This window comes from Sturnira hondurensis, unplaced genomic scaffold, assembly GCF_014824575.4.
Source record: "Sturnira hondurensis isolate 20B ecotype Veracruz unplaced genomic scaffold, ASM1482457v3 Scaffold0002840, whole genome shotgun sequence".
Lineage (NCBI taxonomy): Eukaryota > Metazoa > Chordata > Mammalia > Chiroptera > Phyllostomidae > Sturnira > Sturnira hondurensis.
In genome coordinates this window covers 34670221-34689220 of record NW_028075471.1, presented here as the reverse complement: position 1 = coordinate 34689220, position 19000 = coordinate 34670221, and the positions used below count along the sequence as shown (strand labels likewise).

General features: G+C 43.7%; 1 protein-coding gene and 1 long non-coding RNA gene across 2 annotated transcripts in view; one reads left to right on the top strand and one right to left on the bottom strand.

The window, feature by feature from the left end:
• The first annotated feature begins 1669 nt into the window (after window positions 1-1669).
• LOC118983607 (uncharacterized) lies at window positions 1670-18296 on the top strand. The gene is made up of 5 exons (XR_005065753.1): window positions 1670-5733; window positions 10709-10860; window positions 12331-12509; window positions 15299-15599; window positions 18237-18296. It is a non-coding gene; the product is annotated as an uncharacterized LOC118983607 (long non-coding RNA).
• The window catches only part of GSDME (gasdermin E), a 45922-nt gene continuing 36722 nt past the window's right edge, over window positions 9801-19000 (bottom strand). Inside the window, exons 8-10 of the mRNA XM_037041282.1 lie at window positions 18230-18425; window positions 13764-13837; window positions 9801-10596 (exon numbers count right to left, since the gene is read on the bottom strand). Coding sequence (XP_036897177.1) covers window positions 10363-10596; window positions 13764-13837; window positions 18230-18425 — 504 coding nt within the window. The 3' untranslated portion in view covers window positions 9801-10362. The remainder of the gene's footprint in view (window positions 10597-13763; window positions 13838-18229; window positions 18426-19000) is intronic.

Sequence of the window (19000 nt, the reverse complement as noted above, 5' to 3'; positions counted from 1 at the left end):
CGAAGAGCCTGGCAGTGAGGAGTAAGCACACTTTAAGTCTCTTCACAATGAAACAAAACTCTCAAGCTGCTGTATTGTTAAGATTGAAAGTCCATAAGTGTTTTTTAATTCCAGATTTCATATCCAGAACACAAATTCACATTTTTTGTCCTAGGATAGGAAATTGGTGGCAAAATGGATCACACTCTTTTAGTAACTTTGGTACCTTTTAAACCTCATATATTTACATCACAGTATTGGCTTCTCAGAGCAACAAGAATCAAAGCACAGTGCTGAGGTGATGTCCTGTGACTTAGTGTTTCAACACACTGTAAATGTTATGAGAAATTTCATTTCCACATTCTCTGGTGTGCCTTCATCTTTGAACAACTTGGGGATTCTTGTAGACAAACACTTTGGATTTGTGGACAGTTTATCCACAAATATTTCAACTGTCTTGGCAAATAGAGATGATTTTTACATCATATGTATTTTTAGTTGTATCATGTAGTATAAACATGCATATTATTTAGAACAGAGTGAATATGTTAAGGAATTATTCCTATTATAATTGGTACTCATCACTACTTAGTTAATACATACTGGATCCCTCCTAATATGAAATAAAATGATGTAGTTCATTTTGGACTAGATGCCAGAACTGAAGAAAATACAATTAGAAAAGTTCATTGTATCTCAATAGTCATTGAACTTGAAACTCAAGTCCCATCTGGGTCTTCAGGAACCAGCAGAGTTCTGCTGGTCGATTAGTCACATGGCCCAGAGCTCTCCCACAGCAGTGAGAGCACAGTTGTGATCTCGGGCTTCTGTTGTGGGAGACGGCTAAGGTGATTAGCTTTACCGAAGAGAGCGTGGTTGAACGGGATGTTTAACAGTTGGTAATATTTACAGTACACACACACATGCTTTTGCTTTTGGGAAATATGATATGCCATGTGGGCAGGTGAGTATCTGCATTTAGATTCAGGGCATAACTATTTATGTACAACTAAATATATATATATTCAAATGTACAAATACCCAGAGGTGATATCTCTGGGTAAGTAATTTAACCTTAACTAGTGGAATACCAGGTCTGTCCAGAAAAAGTCCAGCCATCATTTTCCTAATGAGAACAGTTTGTGCAACATTAATGCACCCTGGAAGCCAAGGAGAGTGGACTGGAAAGTGCATGAGGAATAGTGTCAACTTCACTGTAACAATCAGTGGGGGTGGTAGACGCTGTTGAGTGAGCATGTGTACTGCATGGCTGTCACATTCAAAATGAACAAGTAGAACAACGAACCTGCATCGCATTTTGCATTAACCTTGAACATTCCTCCACGGAAACTATTCGGATGATTCAGAAGGCCACAGCTATGGGCAGCCGTGATTGGCAGCTTCATCACAACAATGCAGCTACTCACACATCACATCTCATGCAGAGGTGTTTGGTGAAACATCAAATCACCCAAGTGACTCAGCCCCCCTACAGCCCAGATGTGGCACCCTGTGACTTCTGGCTTTTCCCCAAACTAAAATCACCTTTGAAAGGGAAGAGATTTCCAACCATGGATGAGAGTCAGAAAAATATGATGGGGCAGCTGATGGTGATTGGGAGAACTGTGTGAGGTCTCAAGGTGCCTACTTTGAAGGGAACTGAGGTATCATTGTCCTATGTACAAAGGTTCTTGTATCTTCTTCAATAAATGTCTCTATTTTTCATATTCCATGGCTGGATACCTTCTGGACAGACCTCGTATATGTGAAGTGCTATAAGTAGAATTTCACTTTCATTATAGCCGGGCCTGATTTTGCAGTCTCAGTTTCTATTTGATGCTGGGTAATATCAAATATCCAATACTTCAAGACTTGATTTATTTTTGCTAACCTTAACTATACAATTGCTGAACATAGCTTACTAAAAAATCATTATTGTAAACCCAGAGTGACTACAGCTATAGTAACCTGAACCCCAGATTCGAAGCTCGTAAAACTTATTTGTAATTGCTTATAAGGACTAGTTTTCCTTAAAAGAGAAAGTTGATTATTAATACAGGAAATGCAAACTAGCAAAAAAAATACAATAATATGGCATTATAGATTATGGCCAGATACTAGATACTTTGACCATAATATCCCAATAATGAAAGATGATCTTTACTTTAAAAATTTATTAAATTGGTATTTATTTTTTATGTATAGCATGTGTCATGATCGTGATTTGGGGTTGATTTTTCAAGATGGATAGCCATGGAGTTAGGTGCAATTATTTTGGATTGTTAAAGTTTGAAAATTGGTCAAAATAGTGATCTGCTTACATTGTGCTTTTACAGCTTCTGAAACAACACTCCAATTTCCAGAAATCACAGGCTAGAGAGCCAGTAATTTTGTAGTAATGAGCCTTTATACTAAATATGGAAAAAGTAATCCCAAAATTTTGTGTATATAGACAACAGGTCATTTTTTAAATGTTTGAGTCACCGTATATATAATATATATATAAGATATGTGTATAATATGTAAAATTCTTCTAAAATACACAAATAATAAAACTAAATATATTCACCCATGTAATTATAACTAGTGTTCTTAAATTTTATTTTACTTTCTAAATGTCTTTTAATTCAACTTTTTAAACTTTTAATTACTCCCCAGTTGTATATTCTGGAACTTTTTTCACATTGTTTAAAAGGGCTTTGGCTTTTACCTTGAGTCAGATACTAATCTCCTTTTTGATAAATAAATGAAGTATTAAGCCCATAAAATTGTCATTATAACTTAATTTCCTTATGGAAAAAAGGAGAGTCCTAGATGAAAACCTCTTGGGAAATACTTATTTAAGCCTTCTAATGGATTCAGGATATGGTTCAGGCTTAGAGATTATGGTACCTGCCCTCTTCTTGTTTCAAAGGATGTGCTGTGAGAATCCATATAATAACATCTGTAATATACTTTAAGTTCTTGGGACAAATTCAGTATTTTAAATGATAGGATTATTTTATATAATACAAGTGAATATTATTTACAGACTTAAGAATACAATTGACTAATTAAATATCATATCAGTTTTTATGTAAATATACATTGTATTCCTGAGGAAGATAACAGTTCTATAATTTTTTAAGGTAAGATTATTTTTAAATGCATTTCTGTTAGCTTCAAGTTTTATTCATTTAAAAATACCCCATAATTAGTCATGTTACTTCCTGTGTTCTTGGAATGATTTAGTGCACAGAATCAAAAATGAGTCCGTAATCCACCAAAAAGTAAAGAAAATGATGATCTCAAATTTCTAAGGTAAGAATTTAAAAGCATAGTTTGCACTTCTGCAACACACTGCACTACTTTCCTTAAAATAGCCTCCCTTTTGGTAAAAATAGAGATGATGTACTTCTGGCTGAGATATAATTCTGACCCCTGACCATGTGACCTTTGGTAAAACTTGTATATCTCTTGAATTTTAATATTCCATTTGTTAAATAAGGTTAACTTAACATTAGTCTTCAGTTTAAATTACGAGAAGTAATTTGGAACTCTGATGTGGTAAATGCTAAACGACAAAGTCTTTATTAGGCTACTTTATCTGTTTATTGTATGCATTTGCTTACACTGAGGTTAATTATTTTTAGTTCTTTTAAAGTGTACGTCTTTCAGAGGTAACAGTAAATGGTGCACACCATTTACGAATCTTATCTCCATGTTGGGCTCTGAGGACCTAGTTCCAGCCTGGAAGAGGGTCTGTTTCGCTCTCTTAGTGGCCCTGGGCAGATGGTCCGTTTTAGTTTGAATCCCATTCCAAGTCCAACCAGACCAGTCACAGGTCAGACTAAGTAAGCAATCCAGTGCTCTATTACATTAGCAGACACACTGATCTTTGCCCCATGAGGCTGCCCTACCCTGTTATTAACGCCTGAAATTGATCACCCCGGCCCTTGTTGTCTAACTGATAGTATTGTATAAAGTTTAAAAGGTGTCTGTTTCTGGTGGACCTCTAATCTGAATACTTTTTACATCCTCTTTCTAACTCCCCATGGCTGTTGGCTGGCTGATACTGTGGTGCTGTGATGGTAAATCTAACCTGCCTCCACACACTGAAGTCAGTCAGAAACAACACCTCTCTCTCTCTCTCTTTTTCTCTCTTTTTTTTTTAACTGCTAGCTTTTACTGTTTTCTAATCTCCAGCACAAACTGAATGAACACATCTACAGCTAACAGAAATGCTGCTTATAACTTGAGTGATGGAATCACTGAATGCTTGTAAACCCGTCTTGAGTCCCACCAAACAGGCTACATAGAGCAAAAGCCCAAAGGTCTTATTTTAAAAGTTGGGAATTGAGGTCTTTATTGTCCTTCAGAAACAACAAGCCATGGGTGGAAACATAAATCTGACAGCCATACCTGAAATTTTGCTTTCCTCATACCAGTCAAGGTGACCTGAGAGCTTGGAGGAAGAGGAAAAATGTATAGCATTAAAAACTCCTCAGCTGTAAGTTACCAGCATTAAACTTGAAGTCATTACCAGTTAAACTGTGTGATTTTCCTCTTTAAATAGGAGAGATGATAAGTTACATTGCTCAGAATACAGAAAGGCTGCTCTGGTGAACATGGTCCACGGGAGGAACGCCATGTCTTTTCAGATAGAACCAGACTGGAGCTCATTTCCATCTGTGGTGGAAATGCAGGATGAGTATTTCCTCTGGCTGTGTGCTGTGTTAAAGAGGGCTCCAGTGTCTTCAGTAGCAAGGGAGTGGTATCTTGGGTTTTGCTATAGATGAGTGAGCACTGGGGTTCGGCAACAAATGTCATTTTCTGCATAATACGTTAAGCTCTGTTAGAGGCTGTGCTGAGTATTGTAAAATCATTGCTTTGGGGGATTTTTCCCCTCCATTTCATTTTGGTATATCTTTATTTTGAGCACAAATGCATGCTCTTTTTAACCTCTATGAAATGATTGTAGAATTTGTTTAATGGAGGACAAAATCTTATTAGCAACCTAAAAATCAAAGCTGAACAAGCTGCTAAAGTAAGTTTCTGAGGAAAAATATTTAAAAATAAAAATTGCTACTGCTTTCCAAGTAATTGTATTGCTAATTCCTATGTAAAAGAAACTATCCTTGTATAAATAAAGTTTTCCTGTAGTACAGTTAAGTATTGATTTTTTGAAAACTGTCCCTATAAATTTTTTTCACATTTTCATGTGCTGTCCAAAACAAAAATTATTGAAATGATCTATCTGTGAAATTGCATACACCTGGTAAAATATTTTTGTATGTAAAAAGAAATAAATATTTAATATTGGAAAAATGTACTGTTTTATTTATAGTAGAACTGAGGCTTACAAATAATAAAATACAGAGGATATAAGATTAGCTTTGGAACCTTTTTTTAAACGATAATCATTTTTGTAAAAACCCTCTAATGTCATTTGGTTTTTTCCCACGAAGATAAATGTATACATTTTCCACCTGCCTCTCCTGTTTAACTATTATTTCCTCTATACCAGCCCAAGCTTTCAAAGACAATGTACTTGAGGAAAGTCAAAGACAGAGAAGATTAAAATATAGGATCAAGAAAAGGCCTCTATGCTTAGATGTCATGGGATGATACTAGGGCCATTTCCCAGCCACCCAAGAAGGAGAAACCCTGGTGGGAAAGACAAGTCCTGCCACGGCACACAGCTCAGCCCCAAGGCCTGCAGTGAGAAGGCGAGGTGGACCCACCTGGCTGGCCAGGAGATGAAGGTGTGACTCGGTGAGTGCAGGAAACCTGTTTCCAGAAAGGGCACTCCGATGCTCTTTCCCAAGCTGGTTTCTAGGACTCCATACCTCATAATTAAGAAATTGCTGCATGAATGTATTTCTGGTGTCTCTAAAAGAATCAGGATTCATATATAGCAGTTCCTTGAATAACATCAGTTTTGTTCAGTGTTGTTTCGTTCTAATGATGTGAGGAAAAAATTACTGGCTGAGGCCACTGTGTGTGTGGAGTTTGCCTGTTCTTTCCATGTCTGTGTGGGTTTCCTTCCACACCCCAGAAACGGGCATGTTGGGTTAATTGGCGTGTCTGACTTGTGCCAGTCAGAGTAGGTGCATATAGGTGTGGGGGTGAGTGGCCCTGCGAAGGAAGGGCGTCCTGTCTGGTGTGGGTCTCACCTTGTGCCCTGCAGTGCTGGAAAGACTTCAGCCACCTGTGACCCTGAACCGGTATCATCAGGTGAGAAAATTGCTCTCTTGTTTTTATCATCATAAGTGCTTGTTATAGCTCACATCTATTTCATTGTTTAATATTAGAAGTATTTTGGGTCTTTAGAAGTTTGGTGTTCATTTTGTAACCAGAAATATGCTGTAAGAACTTCACTCGTGGTTCTTGACTCATGTTTATATTAATTAGCTTATGGTTAAAAATGATTTTGTTCCATGTTTCGCTTAAAGCTGCAGTTTCCAAGAATCTCAATGACATTAAATGAGGACTTAAGCAGTTCACTCTTCTATCTTATGCTACCTGTCAATTTGCCATCACCCCAGTAACAAGTTAGCACAATTTAGCAGTTTAACACGAGGCTGATCTGAGCTCTGGGGGTTTGAAACCCAGTGCAGGCCCCAGCAGGCCACAGTCGAGATGCCTCCAGCCACCCAGGCTCCTCTCTGGAGGTCTGGAGGGGAATCGAGTCAGGTTGTTGGCCAACTTCAGGTTCATTCAGCCGTTGAACTGATGTCCCCACTTCCTTACTTGCTGTTGGATGGACTGTCCTCTCATCCTGAACCAGTCCCCTGTGTTCAGAGCCAGCAGCAGCACTGAATCCTTGTCATGCCTCATCTCTTCTGCATTTTTTCAGCCAGGTCTCTCTCACTGATTCTTCTCCCTTTTTTAAGGGCTCACCCAGACAATCCAAGATAATCTGTTTCAAGGTCCCTAACATTAAAACTTCTGTAAAGTTCTTTTCCGTTATGTATGGTAACATGTTCATAGGTTCCAGGGCTTACTAGGTTGTGGGCACCTTTAAGAGGCCATTGTCAGACCACACCTCACTAGCCAGTCAGTGTTGCTGCTTGTGTCCGTTTATGGAAGAGCAGCGGTCGTGGAAACGTCAGCGTTAAGGAGGCTGCGCTGTTCTGTCGCAGGAAATACCACTCTGCCTAGCCTATTAGGACTTGTTTCCAAATCTAACGATTAAAGTAAGTGTGGTTCTTGATCTCAAGCAGTAAGTAAAGTTAATTTCAAAGTAGTAATCATATTTAAGGATACGGATACCAGTGAGAAGACACTCCTGGAGGCCGTGTCACCCGCACTCACCCGAACTCACCCGCACTGCCGGGCCCACCACGTCCCAGCAGAGGTCTGCTGAGAAGCCTGGCAGTAACCGGGGCCTGGGAACTCTTTTCCCAGCCTAAGGCTGTGTCCAGCTGGGTAACTGGCCAGTGTTGGGGCAACTGTAGAAACAGCTAAAATGCCTGTTGCTTCTTTGATGTGACCCAAGCTTTTCACACTTGCTGGGGTGGTATCTTTTCTTTCTGTCTGAGGTGTATCTTTGTGTGTGTTGGTTTAGTTTCTTATTATTTAGAAGATAATACGTACAAAATTCTAACAGGAATAGAAGGGTGAACCACCTCCTTCCCCTACCTTTTGCCCTGTTACCGAACAGGGGTCCAAGGGGGGCAATATTTGGCCCACCCAGGGATGCCAGAAAAACTGGTACAAAACAGATACACCGGGCCCAGACTCCAGAGGATGGTATACTAATACCGTCCGGACCCCCTACCAAGCTAATCATCAAGACTTCTCTCAATGCCAGAGATTTGTGAAGAGGAAAGGAAATGTTTATTTAATGCTATTCAGACCTAACACTAGTCTTCATTAAAATATCAAAGTCCTTTAGGGTATCTACTTACAGGCACACAGCGCTCCCTTCTCCCCCTGTCCTAACTCTGGGCACCTTAAATCAGGAAAAGAGCACACGTCCGTTTTTCCAGGCCGCTGGTACCATCAGCTGTGTCGCCGTCCAGGCAGGATCTCTAGTTAATCTAAAGTCATGCGGCACCTTCTCACGGTCCACTGGCAAGAGTTCTTTGTACCCATTTTTCCAGTCAAAGGCTCTCCTGCTTTCTAGGCCACTCGGCCAAAGGGAGCGCCCCAAAGCGGCGTGGGCCTCTTCTACCAAAGCTGCAGGGGTCCACACTCCACCAAAAGCGCATGTCTTTCTTCTTCACCTGGCCACAGGGATCTCCATTCTGGCAAAGCTGCATGGTTCTCCCTTTTCACCTGGGCAAGAGGGGGGCGGGTCCTCACTCTGCCCAAAACCGCATGGCTCTCCCCCTTTCAATGGCTTCCATGTCTGGGTTTAAATCCCCACGCCAGTCTTCCCCTGTACCCCTATTTCCGACTCCTCCCATGATCAGTTACACCTGCCAGTATTTCTGTATTATGACAAGTTTACTGGGCTGCCATCGTTGTTGTATCTGGACAAGTAAGGCCCCGTGTCATGGAGCCAATCTTCTCCAAGCTCCCACACAGGTGCTGTAACTCGGGGGACCTGCCCCCCAGTTACATCTTGGGGGGAAGTGACTTCATCCCCCTGGCTCCAAGCCTGGCCACAGCCATTTAACGTATCCAAGTGACCCACCAAAGGCTATGGGTATGTGAAATGACCATGCCATGGATTAGCTGCAAGGCTGTGGCTGTACAAAACAGCCCTGCATGTTCCTGCTCCATGTGTCCCTTTCCCCAACTCACACCTGTGGGGGAAGGGGTGAGGACATCTTGTATGTCCGTCCAATAATTCCTATACACCTTGAGTTCTGGACACCATTCCAAATCCCTTTTTTGGGGTCCCCCTCTTGGCTGCACCCTGTATCATAACCTCTAAATCCTCTCCCCAAAGGAGCCACTGTTGGGTTTCAAGTGGACTCATAAATGAGATTTTCATGCATGGCGATCCATGTATATCTAGTTTTTCTTTTTTTTTAAGATTTTATTTATTTATCTTCAGAGGGGAAGGGAAGGAGAGAAGGAGAGAAACATCAATGTATGGTTGCCTCTAGTGAGTCCCCTGCCAGGAACTGGCCTGCCATTCCCAGGCATGTGCCCTACTGGGAATCGAACCGCGCTCAATCCACTGAGCTACACCAGCCAGGGCTATATCTAGTTTTTCCACAAGCAGACTCATATCACACCATCTGCCCACAGTTTGTTCCTTATATGTATTTTATTTCAGAAAACCAGACAAAAAGGCACGAGTTGTGCCAGCATTTTTGCACTATTTTCTCTTTTGTGTGTTGCCGTCCAATTTGTGCGTAAGGCACTTTTCTATGTGGTTGCCACCACAGTGCACAGCTATGCAACCTTTTTTCTCACACGTCATAGGTATTTGCATGAGGGTAGTCTCATTTTTCACAGGTGACAGAAAGGTTACTTGCTTCATTTCTCACTAGAATCTCAAAAGCAGGGAGGGGGGTAGATGATGGTGAGGTAAAAAACATGCTGAACAACACATTTCTCTCCAACAGCGCTGCCCCTGGTCCCCACTGCCTCCTAAGTGACACAAATTCTCATAGTAAAGCTCAGCCATGTTTTGCTAAGGGAAAGCAAGAGGGGTTTCAGGTCCCTAGGCTAGTTATAGTAGAAGGATGTGGAAACAAGAAAAAGCAAAATGTATACTATTCAGAGTTTCCTTTGATATAATATGTATTTTACAAATGAAACATCCGGCACGCATGTAAAATTAGCACACAGTTCTTGACCTAGAATAGGTATGTTCATCAAAGCATGGCAGAGTCGGATAAAATGCTTCATGCAGGACCCCGAGGAAGGGTGGCCTGCTCTTAGACTTTTGTAGGATAATTTTATTTAGCAGAATACATGTAGTCCAGTGGCATTCACAGTTCATTTTTCAATCACTTCAGAGCACATAGCACATCCAGAACATAGCCTTCTATGAAGAGAAATTGCCTCCCCACAGCATGCACCACTGAAAATGAATTTTTGGATCAAAGTGTCAGACCCATCTGTTTCTGTGTAACAGGAAGAAAGTGGGAAATATAAGTGATGGATGGACCCCTTTTTCTCCAGAGAAAAGGGCCCAAGTGTCTGCTGGTGTAGGACTGCGAGCCCTCTCCCAGACCTCCAGGGGCTGGAGTTGAACATGCACACTGGGTCACCGGCACCAGGGGCCCTCTTGTGAGACACAAATGATTACAGAGCATCTGGTGGCTGAGCTTGTGGTGGCTCATCACGCACAGGCACTACTTCTTAAACTCTTTTGTACATTCATTTCCTTGATCAACACTTAACGTGGCTCTGACCTAAGTCCCAAAGTAGTAGTAGCTCAGCGATGCTGAAAAGTGCCCTTGACTGATGACATGTACTCGTGATTCACATGTGACGTTATTGATGTGCTCTGCCTAAAGCATGGAGCCCACTCAGGCTTATATAAAGAACAAGTGGGGAAATGTTAGGGACTTGGCAGGTGACGGCTTTTACAGAGGACTGTCGTCTCTCCAGGTTAACGTTGGCTGTGGCAAGCAGGCGCTGCGCAATCCCAAACCGTTCTGTGTCTCTCAGAGGGGCCAGGGCTGTCTCTCCAAGATCAGGGTCTCCACCAGCAGACAGTGCTCGGAGCTGAAATGGCACATTTTAAACTTTCACTCAGATGTGTTATAGAAAATCTGCATTGTTGGCTAGTAATACACTTCTAGCTAATTATGCAAAACAATTTTTTTTGATTTTCCAGATGAAGCAGGAAAACTTTAAGATGTAACAAGGTATATTTGTCCCAGACCAGGACCCCAAGCCTGATGTTTCCAGTTTGCGTGGAGCCCTGTCTACATCCCTACTCTTGGAACTACTTGCTAAGAGATGCACTGATGCCAGCAGATTAGAAAGGTCAGAATTTAACTGGCTCACACACACAACATGTATGGTCTGTTTGATTTCTTTAATGAAGATTTGAGAATATTTGCACAAACTCCTCAAAGGGAAATAAACTGCCATAGTTTATTGTATGCTTCCTGCCTCAAGAACCTTTGCCCTTGTCCTTCCTTCTACCTGGACACTCCTCCTCCAGAGTCCACGTAGACTTTTCCTGCCGTGTCTCTGCTGTCAGTTGAACTTCTCCATCAGAAGGGCCTCGCCTCACCCCACCCCACTCCATCCATCTACTCCCACCCCACACCCCAGCCACTACCGTGTTATTGTATTGCCTTCATATGCTTGCTTTATCTATTTTCTTGACAATCACTGTTTAGTCTGTTCACTAAGACCTAAGCTGCCCAGGACAGCAGGGACCTGACCTGTCATGCTCACCATTTACCCTGCCTAGACCCAGACCCTCACTGTGTTGAATGAACGTTAGTCCTTCAGTGAGACTGCCGCCCAAACTGCAACCACTGAAAACATTTGAAACTTGGCTCTTTGGAGTCTTGGTTGGTGCCTGTGGCGCTTTATTGTTTAATCTTTAGTAATTACAAATTTGCCAGTAAATTTGACTTTTAAACAGGTATTCAGAGCCAGATCAGATTAGGAATGTAGAGAGTACAATTTAAAATTAAAAATGAAACCTATACGGTATGCATGATTTTTAACTAGATCTGAAGGGGGTCGGAAAGATTCCTGGAAGTGTTCTGAGAGCAATGGTGACCTTACTGGGAGTGACCTCTGCCGAGGGGCAGCACTCATTTGAATACAAAAGTACTTGGGGGGTATTATCAAAATCAGCCTTACAAGTCTACACCTTGTAGATGCACCACATACAACTTACACAGTGTCACCACAGGCGTAGTGTTACCACTTGGCCTAGACAGTGAACTATCGATTATGCTTCAGAGCGTGGATAGGTCTGTTCTGTAAGCACCACGTCCTGCAATTTAAGAATGAGCTCCCCTAGCACAGGCCAAAGGCAGCCAAGCAGCTCGGTGGGCTCTGGGGGAGAAGTGCTGAGCTGCATCCAGCTTCCTACTCTGAGCATCTGCCAACCCTAAGTGCCCAGAGGCACTTCTAGGTATAAAAGAGATTACAGTCACCCAGAGGATGGTGGGGTGAGATTAACATTCTCTGCTGATTCTAACTCTCCTTTTACCAGTTTGGCAGATGTGTTCATGTGCCCGACACTGTTCTCCCAAAAGGCCTTTGAAAGCCTCTCAAGGTTACTCTGGCCAACAGACAAGATAAGACAGAAGTGCCAGTAAATTGCTATACCCTGTTCTAAGTAAGTCCCCGTAAGATACACATGATACCCGAATTCCTTCACGAGGCAGGAACCTGGCCATCTTGAGAATTGTTGCAGTATCTAGGGGAGATTATATAAAGATCCTCAGGAAGGTCTTTAAAGAAAAATTCTTTGTTTGTGTTGAGCAGCCCAGGAAGACAAACAAAGGACTCTGTGGGTGGGAAGTTCTGTGCCAAAGTAGAATACCAGCCATTCTGGAACTCGGCGTGTGTCCTAAGGGCTCTTTTTAAAACACCAGTGAACAGACTTGGAAACGACACACAAATTAAATCCTTGAGCTGATGTGCAAGGAAGATGACAACTAAGTGTGAATTTAATGGGAGAGGGAGTAGAGTAGTGTGGCCTTGGTGGTATTTTCATTCTGTATATACTTCCTGAATCCAGTTGGTGACTTTGTAAACACTTGGTAAGGACCAACTTGGGAAATGCTAAGCACCAGTTGTTGTGAAACAGCTGGGTTGCAAAAGCAGAGCTACTGTGATGTATGGAAACATATTATTTCCATAACCAAACTACACCAGCAGCTTTTACTCCCAGCTGGCTGCAGTACCCACATGCTGCCCCATGTTTCCAAGTAGTTCATTTTTTGTGGTCAAAGTATAAGAATCCACATTCCCCTGGGCGGGTAGAATCTGCTTTGGGTTGCGAATGACGTCTACACTGCTCCTTGGAATGAGGCTTTGCTGCAGTCTTCAGATGCCTTTCCTGGGCAAAGAAGTACCAAAGGCACTGACCACAGTGCTCAGTCTCCCAGAGGGATGTACAGCATTTCAGGGCCCTAGCTGGGCCATCTACCCCAACATCTGCTTCCCAGATCTGCATGCAAAGGTGGGAGCTCTGGTCCTACAGAGCATGCTGGCCTTGGCCCTTAGTAACCACCCCTTAAAATAATCCAGGCCTGCATGCTGTGCTCCTCTGTCTGCCCCAGGCTGAGCAGCACATGCAGGGGCCACAGGAGGGGAGCTGTCCCGTTAGAGTGGGTTCCAGGCAGCCCACTGATAGCTCCTTCGACTAGTGACCCGATTTGTAATTTAAAAAGGAAAGGCTTAATCTTGAGTCTTGGGGCTGAGCTCATCATTACCGACTCTTGCTATAGCGCTGACATGTCCTGGGAGCACACAGCTGATGACAGTTCTGAGAGAGAATGAAATGTCTCTCTGAGACCCAGCAGGCCCTTTGAGAACCTCCCAGGTGGATCTGGTACAGGGAGAAATAAAGCAGGTCTAGCTCCCCCTCTGATGTGTTGTACCAGGGCTTAGCCAAAATTGTCTTCACAAAATGAGAAAAGTGTAAGGTTTAAGTCTAAAGACAAGGTTCAAGTCCTAGCCCCGCTAGCAAGTTTTTCAGACAAATTCTTTCCCTCTGGGCCTCAGTCTTCATATAAGGTGAGGTGTGTTAGGCAGGTGTGAAAGAGCAGAGTCGATAATACCTGTTTAACTCACATTGAAGGGCTGTTGTGAAAGGGAAAGCCTAGAAGTGCTTTTCCAGCTGTTAGGTGTCCAGCTCCTCATTATCTCCCCAGTCCTGCCCATCCCCAGGTCCCTTCTGGAAGGTTCCTTACCAAGTGACACAGCGTAGGAATAATCTGGAGTTTACAGCAGGTGCCCAGCAGAGCTGCTGCGTTATCTGGCATTTCTGCAAAAGACCAAAATCAGTCACTGTCAAAAACAAACAAAAGTATCTATGGGAACAGAGCCAGCCCCTGAGCGGTACCTAATTTATACTTTTTGGGCTCTCCAGGCAGCTGGGCAGGGTTTATGCTTAGTAATTATTGAATGAATGAATGGTGCCAAACAGGCATCAAAGGCATTTCAGAAAATAGCTGGTTATCTGGTTCCTACATCTATATGTTCACGGAGGATATTTCTTGACATTTAAATTGCCAGTGAGGAAGAACTGTACAGGGTTAGAAAAGCAAGGAAAAATAGAAAGAACTGGGAATTTGATGAAAAGAGGTATGTGTAGGCCCCACTACATATTTGGGTTGTGACCTTGGATGTACCTCTCTGAGAATGTTTCCTCCGTTGACCATAGATATTTTTGTTTTTGTATATCAGAGAGCTGAGTAAACTATTTGTGACCTGGGTTTAGAACCCATTAGTCATTTTAGGAGAAAATTGCAATGTGGCCTGATAAAGGGATGACACAACACACCTCATAAACCCAGGACCGTGTGGGGCCCCGGCCCACCACTACTTTGACAAAGGCCACCAATGGCAGGGAGCTGGCACAGAGCTGTGTAACTCCAGCCCCTGTACCAGAAGTCCCGACCCTGTCAAGCCCCGGGGAAAGAAAATCCAGGTCAGTGTTATTCCAAATGGATTTTAAATACCTCCCCTCCCAGGGCAAAACAGATGCCAAAAGTACCCTCTCCCTAGAGACACAACCTTTGAACTCAAAAGGCAAACGAGAAAGAGGCACAGGCTGAATCTCCTGGCCTAGGAGATGAACTCCATCTCCTGCGTTCATCAGCAGCCTTATCTATAAACGGTGGCAAGTCGCTGAGGCTGGGACCCGGCAGAGTCCCCGGTCCTGTTTCCAGCAGAAGGTGGCTGCCACAAGGATGGCGCAGCTCTGAGGGATGATCCTGCTGGAGAACCCCCTAAAATTGCATTTAAATGTTGTCTGTGCATTTGCCTACAGAAGGGATCCCCAGCTTTCAACAGATTCTCAAGGAGGCCTTTTTCCCAAATCAGAAAGAAGAAGATAGTGTAGGTGGCCCAGGAGAAAGATCACGGGGCTGGGAAGGGCAGGAACAAAGTCACCTGGGATGTGAGAAAGTCTCGGGTGGGCCACTGTCACAATGACTTGTTTGTGCTTCCATTTCCTAACTTTTCGGGAGGCTCCTGAGTCGCAGGTAATCATCCTCATCCCTTACTGGACATGTGTCAGTTCTCTGTCACTCAGGCGGGTTTTCACTATTTTCAGCATGGTACAAGGCACACAGGGATGGAAGAACACATCTGCTCTACAGTTTACCAACTACTTTTATTAGTTGACTCCGATTGCCTTGAGGGCAAGGATGATTTTACTTCACCACCACCTAGCAGTGCCTACTAAACATATATAGGCTTGTGCAATGTTTCTTAAATGCAGGTGATTTATTTTGATGGCTCTTCCATCTTCTGACTCTGTTTTACAAATGAGGCCTGGGGCATTCATGCTTAAAGTCACCAAGTGGTCCTGGAGGCAGGCCACATGCTGGGGCTGAAGACATTGAAATGCATTCAACACAGGAGGCCGGCTCAACGTGGGGACATAGCAGATCCTGAACTCACCTCCTCATGGATGCACCGAACCGACAGCTACAGTGGAATAGTTTCCTCTGGGAAAAACCCAAAAGCTACTTGAATGACTCTGCACATCAGGTGAACAAGAAAAACCCACGTGGAAGCAGGTAAGAAAGGCTGAGACACACTTTCACTGTAAATTCTGCCCTCACTTTGGCAACTCAGTCAAAGGGGAACACACAACCCAGAGCCTCTCCTGAGGAACAGAGGGTTTAAGCCAGCTACACCGGGCACCCACCTACATCAGGGACACGAGCCCCATCAACATCTAGCTCTGATCAGTTAGGCAAGAAAAAGAACCAAAAAGCATCCAAATTGGTAAGGAAGAAGTAAAGCAAATAAAAATGTTAGTATGTAGAGAAAGTTCTAGAAACTGCACCCAAAAACTGTTAGAATTAATAAATTTAGCGAAGTTGTAGGATGCAAAATTTGTACAAAAATATGTTGTGTTTCTATATACTAATAAACTATCAGAATTAAGGAAACAATACCATTTATAATCGTATCAAGAAAACTTGGAGTAAATTTATCCAAGAAGAGGAAACATCTGTACACTGAAAACCGTAAGACATTAAATGAAGAAATTGTAAAGACAAAAGAATGGAAAGATATTCCATGCTTATGGACTGGAAAACTTACTATTGTTAAAAATGTCCACATGACCAAAAGCATTCTACAGATTCAGTCCAATCCTGAGAATAAATAACAAAGCTGGAGGCAACACACTCCTTGATTCCAAACTATGTTACAAAACTACAGCAACCAAAAATATGGTCTTGGCCTAGAAACAGACACACGGGTCAGAACAGTCAGAACACCCGTAAGTCAACGCACACATACGTTTGTGTTGACCCAGGAGCCAAGAATATGATGGGGAAAGGATAGTCTCTCCAGTAAATGGTGCTGGGAAAACTGGACAGCTACCTTACACAGAATTAACTGGAAATAGACAAAAAATTAAAGATAAGATCTGAAACCATAAAACTCCTCAAACAGGCAGTAAGCTCCTTGACATCAGTCTTGGCGATTTTTTTGGATTCGATACCAAAAACAAAGGCAACAAAAGGAAAAATAAACAAGTGGGACCATATCAAACTGAAAAACCTCTGCACAGCAAAGGAAACCAATGAAACAGGAAAAAGCATTTGTAAAACATACACCTGATAATGGGTTAATATCCAAACTATATGAAGAACTCTCACAATTCAGTAGCAAAAAAATGAAAAAAGGAGAGCAGAGAACGGTTTGGTGATGACCAGAGGGAAAATGGGTGTGGGAGGTAGAAGAGGGTACAGGGGTGAATGGTGACAGGAGACTTGATGTGGAGTGGCAAGCACAACACAGTGTATAGATGCTGTGTTACAAAACTGTACACCTGAAACCTGTATAATTTACTAACCAGTGTCACCCCAGTAAATCCAATTTATTTTTTTAAGATTTATTATTTGTTTTCAGACAGAGGGGAAAGAGAAGGAGAGAAACATCGATGTGTGGTTGCCTCTCATGTGGCCCCCACTGAGGACCTGGCCCACAACCCAGGCATGTGCCCTGACTGGGAATTGAACCAGTGACCCTTTGGTTCACAGCCCATGCTCAGTCCACTGAGCTACACCAGCCAGGGCCCAGTAAATCCAATTTAAAAAAATAAATAAAATTCTATAAAACATAAGAAAATAGAGAATACGAATAGGTGTTTTTCCAAAGATACTATAGGTGGCCAAGCAGTACATAAAAAGGGACTCAACATGAATCATCATCCATCACCAAAAGTTCAAAACCAGAAGATACCACCATACGCCCGCTAGAATGGGTCCATCACCAAAAAGACGAGATAAATGCTGGCACAGATGTGGAGGACAGCATGCACCCTTGTGCACTGTTGGTGGGAATGTAGATTACTGTACCCTCTTTGGAAAACAGTAGGGAGATTCCTCAAAAAATTAAAAAATAATTACCATATGATCTGACAATCCCACTTCTGGGTATATATCCAAAGAAAATGAAACTACCAGCCCAAAAAGATATCTGCACCCCCACTTTCATTGCAGCATTACTCACCATAGCTAAGGGATGGAAGTAACGAAGTGTCTGTTAGTGGGTGAATGGATAAAGGAATGTGTATACATATACACTGGAATATTATGAAGCAGTAAAAAGGAAAATCTTGTCATTTTTGGCAACCTTGGCAAATGGTTGGACCTTGACCTTGAGGGCACTATGCTAAGTGAAATGAGACAGGCTCAGACTCAGCCGTCACTGGCGGGCCTTGCACTGGAGAAGGTGTGGAGCTGCTGAGCCCACACCCTGCTGCTTCGGGGAGCTCTCCGCAGCCTGCCTGCGCCAAGGGCCACAACTCTGGGGTGGTGAGCTCACAAAGAAGAATAGGAGGAACCACCAGAAAGCCCCTGCTACTCAGCACTGGCAGGGCTCAAGAGTGCGTGCCAGGCTGTGTCTGGGGAGCTGCCTTCCCTGCTAGGGAGGGGTGAGCCCACAGACAGCCCTCTGGGGTGGGGACTGGGGCAGTGGTGGAAGGGAAGTACTCCCTGAAGGAGTGGCCGTGGACAGGCCTTCACACTCAGCTCTGGGACTTCATCACAACCATGTAAACTTCCTCAGCCCTCCACTGCCTGTCCTCCACACACTGCTGAAGGCGGGAAACCCTAGGTACCAGTCTTCCACAGTAGTAAGCAAAGCAATCTGTAAGCAACAACAGGAATAAAGTTTCTTTTTTGCATACCTGCTAGTGCACTGACCAAGAAGTAGGCTGTAGCAAAGAGCTTCTGGTTGCTGACCACACCCTGTGGGTCTGGACACTCGCCCTGCACACTGCACCCCACCAGCTGCAGGAAGGCCGTGAGGTTCTGCCTCTGGGGGGGCTTCAGCTCCCCGAGTACTGCCAGTGGGGGCGGCAGGCCGCTGACCATGTCGTCACACTGCAGGGGAGGAGGAAAGTGACAGTTCGATGAAGCTGGAGGCCAGGCTGCGTCCTCTGACCCACACACTGGGCCCCTTGCCCTTTGCCATCTCCCCAGTAAAGCAATAACGTGTTCTTTGCTTTAACCCTGCACTCTCCTCTATGTTTTTAAGTTACTAATCCACCAGGTCATACTTCCTCACAGAGACAGGTTGTATTTCCTCACAGCCTTGCCCAAGGACTTTCGCAGCAAGGGGAGGACGCCTGCAGGAACCATTGGGTAGAATCCTCCAGGACAGCCTCTGCCGGGTTGGAGCAGGGGCCAAGAACACGTGACTACACACACAGCTGAGGAGTAGCTTTAAACTTGGCACACCAGCCCCCAGCCACCTTCCCAACTGGGCCCCGGACAGCCTCATCTGTCCACGGGGGACCTGCTGGGAGGTGGGTGGTCCTGCCAGCAAGGGCTCCCCTGGCGGCCTCGCACCACCCATCCAGTCCTGCTCCACTGTAGCATCCACGTCCAGATGCATGTGTGCGGGAGCCCACCACTCCCCGACACCCAGGCAGCTGACACTCTTTCCACAGGGTGCT